The following is a 12,650-nucleotide window of genomic DNA, read 5'->3' as shown; positions in this document are numbered from 1 at the left end:
TGATCTCTGCGGGTCGCCAGTAAGGCTGGTTAGCCGTTGTCCACCAGCTCTTACTGGTGAATGAAGCCTTTATGGGGGTTTTTGTTACCCCCGAAGAGGATTCACATCAATAATTCACATATGTGCTCAAAGTGCTCATGAAAAATTAAGACTCTTCACTTTCTCAACAGGAGGCATTTCTATTGTCACTTCACACTAAAAAACAGTGTCACAGCACTGAGAGAGGGAGCAGACACATCCAGCGTGCTTTCACTCGTGCTAACACAAGCATGCATGAGCAAAAACACACACACATCCACTGTGTAAGTCAAGTACGTAATGAATCCATTAGAATTACACTGGAGAGTCTCATAAATACATGGCCCTCTAGAGGAAACTTTGCACACAACACAAAGTCACAGTCACTAACTCATGCATTCACACACACACACACACACCATCACACTCAAATGCACTCGTAATGAATCACACTTAAGTGCTCGCTGGCAAATGTAACTTCTGTTCTTGTGAGCAATCTGATGAAAATGATGAATGGTCCTTACGCCGGAATAATTCACGAGATCCCAGCAGATCAGATTTCAGGATATCATAACTTCATTCAATAGAATGTATGTCGTGTTTTATTAAGTGTAACACCTGAATTTACACAATTATTACTGCTGAGACGGCAGCGTGGCATCATGGAGATAAAGGATGATGTACGGCCGTGCTTTCTGCATAATTTAGTCGCCGTGGGGAGGACAGTCATTTAAAACAGCGCACAGACAATGCAACACAGGGGAAGTACATAGAGCATAATTAAATGTTGTAGTCTGAGTGAGAAACTACACTGTTTTTTTGATGTATTTTTGTCTTTTGGTTTGACTGTTCAGTTTTCAATATATGAAGACTTTTCTTGGTAATCTCATTGCAGCAGGTTTGACAACTCAGAATTGAAGCAATTAAAGTGTTATTATGGCTACAGAGGTTGCGGAAGGCCATACTTAAGGACGCCTCATTTTTCCAATTCAGTGTAGTAGCTCTGCTGTAGGTATATTATACTGTATAATGTATACACAATAACGCACTCTTTGCATTTATAAACACAGTAGTCACTCCCTAAAATGATCTCTGCTCTAGAACCTCTTTGTATAATCATGCCCTATTATGGGGGGTGTTATACAGTGCATGTATTTTACACTCAGTGGGGATATATGGATTGTGTGTAAACAGCCAATGTCTTTTCACACAAGCCATATCAATGTTTTTATATATTGTAGGGACTAGTTGTTTGATTTGGTCCTAATCACATATGTCAGGCAGTGCTTCCTCAGACTAAAACACCCCTCGGCTACAGGATTGCTTCTGTCCAGTTTGTTTTTTAGCCTCTGTGAGAAGGTAAAGCCTACTGCTGCCGTGACAGATGACTGTACGGAAAGCCTGTAGAACCAAAAAATGTCACGAAAAACACATGACTCACAAGACAGCTTGGTGTAAGTTCATTTGCCACATTCATGTGTGAGTGATCTTACTTCAAAAGGCAGAAACAGACTTTATGAACTTCATTGTGATTCATTACTTTCATGAGATCAATCGTGTTATTCTTTTTATTCGCTAGTTTAATTTTTATGTGCATGCATGGCTTTACAACTCGTATGATAACAATGCTTATGCAGGCGTGTCTTTATGCTTGTTTTCACGTTGTACAGAACAGTCCTTGAATTTAAAAACAAAGATCCTTGTGGACTCTATATGGAGCTGTGAAGTCATTATCTGACTATTGGTGATTTGTGGTCTGTTCTCACTGGGCTGTAACAGCAGTGGAAAAACCAGCAGCATTCTTTGTGCTCATTGGACACCAAGTTTTTAATCTATTAACTGGCAGTGGGAGATCATCATCATCATTTAGAAATGGGTAGTGAGTCTTTAATTGTGTTAACTTCTCTTCTTACTATCAGTAACTCTCATTAGGCACCTGTTGATCACACATGATGAAACATGCACCACATAATGTATTTCACCCTCATAGAGGGGGTTACATTTTTGTTTTGCAGAAATAATAATTGACACTGTAGAATAACATGTGAAGTTGGCTAATTTATCTTGTGTGATAATGTGTTTTTCAAAATCATATGGAAATCAAGAACGGAGGGACTTTTTCAGTACGATGAAACATAAAACCAGTATTAACATAAAACCAGTGTACCAGCTCTGTAACCCATTACATGTGTCATTTTATGGAATAACTTTTTCATTTTGTTGAACTCTCAAGAAAGGAAAAACAAGCTTAAACAAAGCCAGATGTACTTATCACATTCACACAGATATGACTGCAGTCATAACAGTAGTGGCAAAAATATAAGGTGGACAACATGTAATAAAGTCGTGACTGAAACAGGGAATTTAGCCTTAATGTATTCTCAAAGAGTTCATATCAGCATGTGGCAAAGACTAGTTGTCTCAGCCTTAAAGCAGGCAGCTGCCTGTCGCATACTGATGTGCTCCCTGGATGGTCTTATCTCTCCGTCAAGCCACCACAGCATGACAATGTGTAGGTCACAGCTGTAGAGTGACTTTAAAACAGTAGGACTGAGCTGCATGGCACGTCTCTGCGCTTCGTGTACTGTCCTCTTCAGACTGGGAGACACATGGAGAATGTGGCTGAAAAAGTTCTTTAGCAGTAGGAGACGACAGGGAGGACTGAAACAGGAATAATAATGATGTAGTAGCAAGTCCAAATGATGATTTTCCACTGTGATTTGCGGTTAATCGTCACATGTCCTTCTCTCTCGCTCTGCCTCATCCTTTCCTTCTGTGAACCTGAAAATGATATTTCTGCCACTGTGTTATTGCTGCTCTAGTAGTGGAGGAGACAATAGACGCTGCTGCTGAAACACTCAAGTAAATAGAGTAACAAGAGCACTAGTAGCAATAGCACAAACAATGCAGGGTCCTTATTCCTTAAATGAGACCGCTGTATTCTTGTTGATCTTAGTGTTACGTACATACAGTTCCAATAGAAATAGAAAAAGACACACAGCTCACAACAAGGACAACAAAGCTGAACAAATATACAGTATGTACATTATTTGACGATGATACATTATATGTACGCGTTGAAGCACAATCTGTATGTAAAACTGTAAAATATATAATTTATTGGTAAGTGGATGTTTTTCCACTATATGGCCGACTTAACTGTTCATCAGAGTGATAGCCTGTGGAAAGACACTGTTCTTGAGTCTGGTTGTTTTTGCATACAGTGCATCTACCAGAGGGGAGAAGTTGGAACATATCGTCCACTACACTAGCAAGGAGAAACACATTGTCCTAGTCGCTCTGTGAGGATGTTTCTCAGGCACAGTTGTGCTTTAAGGCTAAACGCTATCACCAGCATACTAACTTCTCACAAGGGGAATGCTAACATGCTAATTTGAAGGTAATATTAACGCGGTTCGCCCGCATGCTTTACATGTTGTTATGCTTTCATTTGCTAATTATCACTAAACACATTGTACAGCTGAGGCTGATGCAAATAATTTTGCAAAGAATTGGTCATAAACCAAAGCTTTTAACTTATTGTAGTGGTAGTGCCAGAAGAAAAGTCGGGGTCACAAATGTTGTTACAGTTTGTCCTGAGGGGAGCATGAATGTCTGAACCATACGTCATGGTAATCCACCCATTGGTTGTGGACACATTTCACTCAAAAACCTCAAATTTGAACCCCATGGTGCCACCAGAGGAAAATTCAGGAGATCACCAAAGTCAGTAGGATTCATCGTCTGAGAACCAGGGATATCCATAATTATTTTAAAAACACTCCAAATGCTCTTTTGACCAGAGCAAACAAACTTTAGGTGTGAAAACGCCCTGAGTCTGGAGTAAAGCAGTGGGGTAAGGGTCCTCCTTACTTTTTGTCTCCTCCTCCACATCACTTGCAGGTAGAAAGAAAGGAAGGAGAAAAGGAAGGGGGTGATATGGACTAATGAGAAATGACCAGTCATTTAATATCATGACAAAAAGCATAGATAATGAAAACCTCACTGTAAAGTAAAATAACTGTTATGTTTTGTAGTGATGCTGGGGAGGGTTTATTGTGTGCTGGGAATTCCTCCGTCGTCACGACCTGTGGTGTGTTTTAATGTGCGTGAGCTGGACTTTATCAGTAAACGTTCTCGGGAATATTGAATCAGCGCCGCTCCCAAGTACAATAATGAGGTTTCGCATTTAGAGGAAATGGCAGCAGGAGGTCTCATGATGGAAAACATTGAAAAATCAATTAGGTCCAAGGCACCACAATAGTAACTTATTTCACCCCCAACAATCCAGGCAATTTGCACATAAATAGACTGATAAAGCTCCGTACCGCTGCACAAAGAAAAATACTTCCCGCTGAATAGCAGCTCAGGGATGCTTAGCGTGCTAACTTTGTGTGATGTTCACTCGATGCCCTTGAAATTAAAAAGTAAAGGCCAGGCTCAGCTACGTGCCTCCTAGATAATGGAGAACTCGATCAAGATTTCAGCAGTGTGGATTTGCCTGCACAGACAGAGGCTCAGTGGGCCAAAAGAGAGAGTGAGAGGGAGAGAAAGTGTGTGTGTGTGTGTGTGTGTGTGTGTGTGTGTGTGTGTGTGTGTGTGTGTGTGTGTGTGTGTGTGTGTGTGTGTGTGTGTGTGTGTGTGTGTGTGTGTGTGTCTGTGTGTGTGTGTGTGTGTGTGTGTGTGTGTGTCTCGAAAAGAGTGGTTTCCCAGGAAAGGAAGAAAACGAGATCTGTAAGGAACTGAGTAGCACAAACAGCATCTATATTCTGAGATAAATGCAGTAATCAGGTGATCAGTCAAGGCTTTCTTTCACTCTCTGCCCTCCTTGTCACTTACACACACTGACTGATTTCAGGGATTTCAATCTTACTGTGTTACGTGTTTATGTAGGCTAGTTTTTATTTGTTAATATTTTCAGCCACGTGGGGGCAGTGGAAACAAGCTTCGAACGCAACCTTGACAACATATCATCACCTTTTCAGTTGATGTTCCACTATGTTCACCAATTGGTCAGTAATTGTGTCTGTCTGCCGTTTGGTGCTGCAGGTAGTTTTACAGCATTTTTTTTTTTTTTACTTTGAGTACTAATGAGTTGAAATTCACTACAAAGCTCTGCAAAGCCGAAAGGAGCTTCAGATTCAGGTGACAGCTTTCTTCGTCTCTAATTTTCAGCTCTTAAAATGTAGTGATCATCCTTTGTGTTGCAGCAGAAAATATAACTTTTGGAGCATTGGGAAAATTGGTTGAAATGAAGTCCTCTGAATATTTTTTCAGTAAAACAATCTGTGAAAACCGACAAGAATGATCTCATAATGTTTAATGTAATGGACTCTTTTATATGTATTGGCAAGGTTATTACAATAATAATAATAATGCATTTTATTTATAATGCACTTTATATCTGACAGTACAGATCTCAAAGTGCTACAAACATGCTGCCATGTGTGTGCTCATGGAAAAATCGACTCATACTGAGACAAAGACATCGCACATGCAAATTAAACCTTGCAAAGTACACTTCCTGTGCCGTTCCATTAAGGCAATTACAGGTCGCCTAAAGCAAACTCAGTGCAGAAAAGCAAAAATATTCCAGGAACATTCACAGAGGAACTCTTGCCCCTCGAGTAGGATTCATCATTTAGAATTACCTGAAGAGAATAAAGGCAGAAATAAACTTGGTGTGTCTACATTTGGTGCTCTGATCATCACTACTGCCTCTGGAATGTGTTCTCAAATCATCCGGGAAATAACAGCTACATTCAGCTCAGCTGCCTCATGAAGAACAACACAAATGGTGCATAAATGTCTGTGTGAATGCGAAAGTAAAAACTCCCTCTGTCTACAGGCCTGTTCAAACAAAACCTTCTGTGAAACTTGCCACACGTCTTAACTGTGCTCTAGTGGATCAGTCAACAGGGCTGAGGACGGTGGATGAAGTTGTTGAGAAGTCTTCTATTTTATATGGTTGTGTTGGTCATTTTGTCCACAGCAGCACAGCTCACAGCCTGGTTGCCATTTTTTCCCTATTTATCCATAGTGGTAAACAGCTAGCTTTTTCAGCACTGTGGCGTGGGCTTGCTGGACTCACATTTGAGACGTGATGTAACAAAATGCCAAGGACAATTTCAATAATTGCAACTTTGTTATCTCACGTGTTGTTTTCCCTTAATGCGAGTACGCAGCGGGGTTATTGTGGCTGCTGTCGACACAACGTTGAGCCTCAATATAAGGGAGAGAGCTGCACCAGGTGTACTCAGTTCCTACCGTGCTGCCTCCCTAATCTGTCATTTTGCTGATGGCAGAAAGCTCAGGTGCTTTTCTGTCAACAAGGGGCATTTGTGGTCAGATGGCTGCTCGCTGCCAGGACCTCTGATCCGTCCAGGGCGAAGACCACGACCTCCTGGGTATTTTTAGTCAGGTGTGTGGATGGCACTGGTAGGGGGTCTCCCATTAAGTCTTGAACCACTTGGGAAGAGTGTCAGTATGTGGCCAAAATCCTCTCTAAGTTTTTTTTTCTGTGTTACGCAACTCTGTTTTATACACATCTCTAATAAATAAACAGAACTGTTTGGGAAAATAAGACATCAATGTTTAAAGACTTTTGCCTCTGGTGCAACAGCAGAATATGATTATCTACTTTAAGTAAGGCTTGCGTGTGTGTGTGTGTGTGTGTGTGTGTGTGTGTGTGTGTGTGTGTGTGTGTGTGTGTGTGTGTGTGTGTGTGCGTGGCGTGGCGTGCGTGTGTTATTGGATTCCTGCAGAGTATTGGGACCATCAAGAGCACAGTTCTAACAGACAGACACTCCATCTTTTATAGATATTAACAGACACCGCAGGAATTTACTTTTTTTTTTTAAACTGTCATCCTAAAAATGGTATTATTCAATAGCTCTAAGTCATACTGAACCACTGGTGCCCTACCATCAGTTAGCAGATACATCTCACAAGAACAAAATCGTCATTCAGCGTGGAGTTAAGGGTTGTTTGATTTGCAAAAGTCCATTAGACAGAAAAGACTATGTGAAAGCTTTCTGTAGTCCTAATTGCTAGATGTAAGAGTATATATATAACTGTACAGTTTGTCCTCCCGGGCACAAAAATCTTTCAATCACCCATCCCACAGATTTGAAATACACTCAAAAATCTTCTGTTGCAGTAATTATTACTCAGATTGTATTTTTGCCTTTACTTCCTGACGGCTTCAGCAAAGCTGAGGGCTGATTCAGCCCAAACAGTCAGATAGTGGCGAGCTGGGAGGAAAAAAGAGAAAACGGATAGTGGCAATGATAAATAGAGTGCCAGGGAGAGAGGGGAGTATAAGATAATACAAGAGGAAGAAATGGAGGATGGCGAGGGAAGAGTGGAGAGTGAGTGCCAGAGGAGGTGCAGTATCTTCTTCAGGGCTAAGCTGTTTAATTAACGCTGCCACACTGATCACCTCCAATCTCAAAAGCGATATGTGTTTCTCCTCTTGTTTCTCTCCCCCTCTCTGCACCTCTGTCTCTTTCTCCCTGACTTCACTTGCATTCACTTCTGTCTCAATGTTCATCTTTTAATTAAAAGCCGGCAGATCACAAATAGATTCCCGCAGCAACCATGATATCACAATAACAACAAATGGTTCAATATCTTGCTAAGTGATCAATCAGTACATTTATGAGAGGGTGGACACTGCGCAGCTTGTCCTTCCTCACTCTTTTCCTCACTGAAGCCATCTTGTCGACGTACATTTTTAGATAATTACTTTTTGAAATTAACAAGCACTGCTCTTTTTTTTTTTTTTTTTTTTTTTTTTTTTCTGAGAACCGGTCTCCTCACTTTTACATCCTCTCCTTTTTTACCCACTCTGCTCTCTGTTCTCTTTCACTTGTCCCACTTGGATTTTTCCACCCCACTAACACACTAACACCTCCTCCCGTCTGTGGCTCTGTCCGGCTCAGGAAGAGGAGGTGAGAATGAGAGTCTGGCAGGAGGTTCTTCCAACACACCCGGGACCTGTGGGCGAAATCACGCTCCTCGCCATGCACAATGAATATCTCTCTGGTTTTGAAACCAGCCATTAAAATACTGGTGCCATCAAAACAGGCCTGAGTTGTATGAATGTTATCTCACCCTGTAGACATGCCGTTAATATACTACATTAGAACCTTATACAGTGTCTTGTCCTGCTCTGCCACTATTTACATGATGATTTTAACTGAAGTCATTTAGTAATACTTTGCAATAAGCTACATTAAATACTGAGCAGTTACCAAGTAGAGAGTAAGGAATAAGCCAGTCAAGATTACAAGAGGACATGTAAAAGGACATTTATAGGTGCTTTATTTGAAGATTAATTGAAGGTTTAATTAAAGGGAAGCATGCTGTACTGTTTGAGCTGAAATTGTTTGTTCTTTTACTTTTCAACCTTGTGAGGGAAAAGGCGTTAAAGGTGACAGAGAGTATAGAGGGAGGGGTGACTGAGACAAAGAGACAGGATATGAATTGACAGATGGTATGCATTAAATGTCACATTGAGTTGCTCTGCTTACAAAGAAAAAAACATGTCAGTGCGGTAAAGTAGCAGTTTGGATAAACATTAGTGAAAGCTGTCTGAATTGTCTGAGCTTGTAATAGTCAGCATTTTATTATTTCAATGAGCTATTATTAATTCTTTTTATCCAGTTGTATTAACTTACAAAAACATCAGTTACTCAGAAAAAAAATGGTGGCCTTTCATGTCCCTGTGTCTGATGCGAAAATTAATGCTTTCACATAACATTTACTCAGTGTGTTGGAGTGTGTGTGTGTGTATGTCTGTGTGTTTGTCTCATTAATAATCTGTCTGCTTTTGTGAAGGCCGTACTTCTAAGCTTTACATCTATTTACACTTGCTGTCCTGCGTGTGTGTTTAGGTTTGTTTTGTGTGATGTTGGATGGTGGCATTGATGAATTGCACGGTAGGGTTGGAACAAGCATTGTTTAATTAAATCTTCTGATAATGTCAAAGTTTGTGTTTCCTGGTAGAGAAGAGGTTGGGCCTTCTGTATGGCCTCAGCTATTACCCACTATTAATCACAGCGTGTGTGTGTGTGTTTGCAAGTGCATGTGTGGTAGAAGCTGTGATTCTTCTTACTGCTCCTCGGGGTAAATAAGAATCAAAGGGCAATTGTAATGTAATGGACATTTTCTGAAAATGTTATCAGAAACATGTCATATTAAATGTTGCTTCTTGCACAGCAGTTTGTCATTCTGGCACCCAAAGCTGTTGTGTAACCCCGGTACAGTCCTGCATCCCAGCTTGATAGAAGAAGCTTTTGATGTGAGCTACGCCTTTATAGAACAAGGGCTTGATCAGGTGTGACATTACCAGCTCTCTGCTCTCTTGAAAAAAAAAACATCTTTTTTTTTTAATGTATATTATACAGTGTACCTAAAACTTACCAGAAGTTCACTTAAAATGTCCAGAGACTGAAAACACACTACTTATGTAACAGCTTTTCTTTTCCCTTTTATTCACCCCGTACAGTTTGATGATGAGGATATGGATTCTTCTTACGTGTGTGAAAACAAAGCTTATTAAATCAGAACTAAATCACAGCACTGAGTTACAGGGATATCAGTTTTCTCAGTGGCAGGCCATTCATTTTACACCTGGGCCTTCAGTGGCATCCTACCTGAATCAAACCACCTCTTAATACCATCATTATGACGCCACGGCTATAGAAACCATCAATATTATACAGAAAGGCAGTATAACAGGACGTTGCATCACAGACAGGTATCTCATGCTGGAGAATGAATGTCATCACTAAAGCAAGAAACCCAATTAAAAGAATTCAACAAATCTCCTTTCACTGCAGCCACAGCTGCGCTGCTGTGCACCTGCTCCATATACATCAAACACTCTAACCACCGACTCGGCTCCAAACACAGAGTCATTCAGTTGCCAATACCAGACATTCTCAGCAACACAATTTGCTCCTCTGAGCCTGTAAGCCAAAGGTATCGCTCGTAGTTGCTGACCTGAAAGTGGCGGACGAACCCTTTTCCCGGCTGGGACAGGCTTGCTAGCTTCGGGGTGGGCCGGCATTTCCTCAAAATGTCCAGCTTTTCTTGGAAAGTCCGCCTTGAAAATGGATTTCTAAGTAGATCTGTGACCAAATTAACATCTTCTCCTCCGTCAGCCATTGTGGGTTAAAAAAACCTGCTATTAATACTTACGATTATGATAAAGTTTTAGCTTGTGCAGGTCGCTACAGATAAGAATCGCTAGCTTTGGCTAAGCTCTCTGACCAGCCAATCAGAGGACGTGAAAATACTAACGTCATCGTACGCCTGCTGGATGGCCCTGGGGTCACCAACTCGAAATCTGATTGGTTAAAGCAACAGTTTCATTGCGATGTATGCAACACATGATGGCTGAAATATGATTGGATAAAAGCTCTAACATAGACATACACTGCTGGAAGCACCCCAGCCCAGAGACACAGAGACACGCTATGAAATGAAGAGCATAGACTATTAGGAATAATCTAAAAAGATTAATGGGAAAATATTAAAACGTAAATCAGTGATTCTGAGTTTAGGCCAGCAGAAAAGGCCTTGCTGGCCCTGACGGCCCACCACTGAGTTTTCTTAATAGGAAACTGAGGTGTGAAATCGGAACAAGCTACAGGAAAAAATTTACTTACGTGTTAAAGCGGCTTAGCTTTGTTTGGCTTATGTACATACAGTGGGTACAGAAAGTATTCAGACCCCTTCACTTTTTCCACATTTTGTTATGTTACAGCCTTATTCCAAAATGGATTAAATTCTTTTTTTTCCTCATCAATCTACACACATTTTTATTTTTAATACATTTGCAAAAATTTCTAAAAAACTTTTTTCACTTTGTCATTATGGGGTATTGTGTGTCGATTGATGAGGAAAAAAAAGAATTTAATCCGTTTTGGAATAAGGCTGTAACATAACAAAATGTGGAAAAAGTGAAGGGGTCTGAATACTTTCCGAACCCATTATATATAAATAATTACATTATTCACTCATTTCAAAAAATAAATAAGATTTCCTTAGTCACCCCACTCCCTGTTTATTACCACAACTTGGATTTAGGAGGTACTCGTGAAAACTGTTAACACCCAGTTGACAAGTAATCCTTTTTTTATGATGTTTGCCATGATGATGTGTTTGCACTCCAGCGATTTGGATCTAGTGTTGTACATCATTATAAAACAGTGCTCCACTCCTCTGCTCCACTCAGGGTATCACCACAGCCTCCCCTCCTCCCCCTACAACTCCACTGGACCCGATGGCCAGAGGTTACCTCCGTCTGGCACCCTCTCCTCTGAATACCTGAACCAGGGCGGCTCCACAAAGGTCCTCCTCCTCATCTGCAACACAGCAGGGTCTGGCCAGCAGGCTGTCAGGTGAGCTGCAGACTGACTTATTTCCTGGTGGTGGTTGTTGTTGTTGGTTTACTATGTCTACAATCTTACTTCATGCATTTTCTCCTTTCATCATCCACGCTGCCTCATTGTCAGCATCCACTTCTGTTCGACATTGACCTGTATATATATTGTATGAATGCCAGAGAATAAGCTGGGTTTATTTAGCCTGTGCACCTTCAGCTCCCATTCAGCTGTAGCTTGAAGCTGACAGTGTATAAATCTGAGACTAGAAAAAAGACTGTGCTCATATTGAAGCACTTAACAAGGGCAGGCAGCATCATCAAGTTGCTTAGCAGCTAAAATCTGATGTGCAACAACAACACAGGAAGACCAAACAGTGGAAGCAACCAGATATAGATGGATGGAGGCTTTTTGTTTGTTGCTCACACGTGAGCTGATAAATATCCCACAGGGGCTGAATGGCATTGCAAATCAAAGAAGAAATGCACTAATCACATCTCTACCTCCTCAGTAACATTTCACCGTAGGCAACACCACAAATATTAAAAAGATGCAGACTCGAGATAACAAGTTCTGGTCAGAAGAGCAGAGGGATTCATTGACTTGTGCACCCAATCCCAGTTAATGTGTGATTATTTTATAGCTGAAGATGAATCCACTGCACTACAAAGGATTATAGCTAAAGCAAGGCAGTTGATCTTTCAGTGATTCAAAAAAGAGCGAAATATTTTATAGAGTCAGTGAGGCAAAGTGAAATACTTTATACTGTATTGATGGTAACATTTAAAATCACAGCTAACTAGAGTACATCCTGTGCATATTTATTGTCTTATTATTTTAAATTCGTTTAGCCAATATAAAGTTTCGCATTGAAGAGAATTTTGTTAGGCTAAATTCAATTTCTGAAAACATTTCACTTTCTTGCACACTGGACTGGTTATTTCCTGCTGGTTTTTTAGAGGCACATGATGCACACATAATGTACTTCATTGTAGCAGCACTCTTTGTGCCGAGGATTGCAGTTAATTGCAGTAAATTTAAGTCACTGTGATGTTCCTGAATCCATTATGAGACACTGTGTGCTTTGTAGCACAGGGTGTTATTCTAATGGAAGTATTCATTTGACCAAGGGTAGACAGTAATCCTCTGATACTAAGGCGCTGTTAAGTCATAAGAAAGGCTCAGATTTCCCTACTGGAATCAACAAAGTCTAACCTAGTGTTGACACTATGTAGGATT

At 40.7% G+C, this 12,650-nt stretch overlaps 1 protein-coding gene across 1 annotated transcript in view; it reads left to right on the top strand.

Annotated features, from left to right (window-relative positions):
• The window catches only part of usp43a (ubiquitin specific peptidase 43a), a 101,395-nt gene that overhangs the window by 58,039 nt on the left and 30,706 nt on the right, over positions 1 to 12,650 (top strand). The window contains exon 7 of the mRNA XM_070856382.1: positions 11,264 to 11,429. Within this exon, the coding sequence (XP_070712483.1) occupies positions 11,264 to 11,429 (166 nt within the window). The remainder of the gene's footprint in view (positions 1 to 11,263; positions 11,430 to 12,650) is intronic.

The sequence above is a fragment of the Pempheris klunzingeri genome, chromosome 3 (genome assembly GCF_042242105.1).
Source record: "Pempheris klunzingeri isolate RE-2024b chromosome 3, fPemKlu1.hap1, whole genome shotgun sequence".
In the NCBI taxonomy this organism is placed as follows: domain Eukaryota; kingdom Metazoa; phylum Chordata; class Actinopteri; order Acropomatiformes; family Pempheridae; genus Pempheris; species Pempheris klunzingeri.
This window is presented reverse-complemented; position numbering and strand designations above follow the sequence as displayed.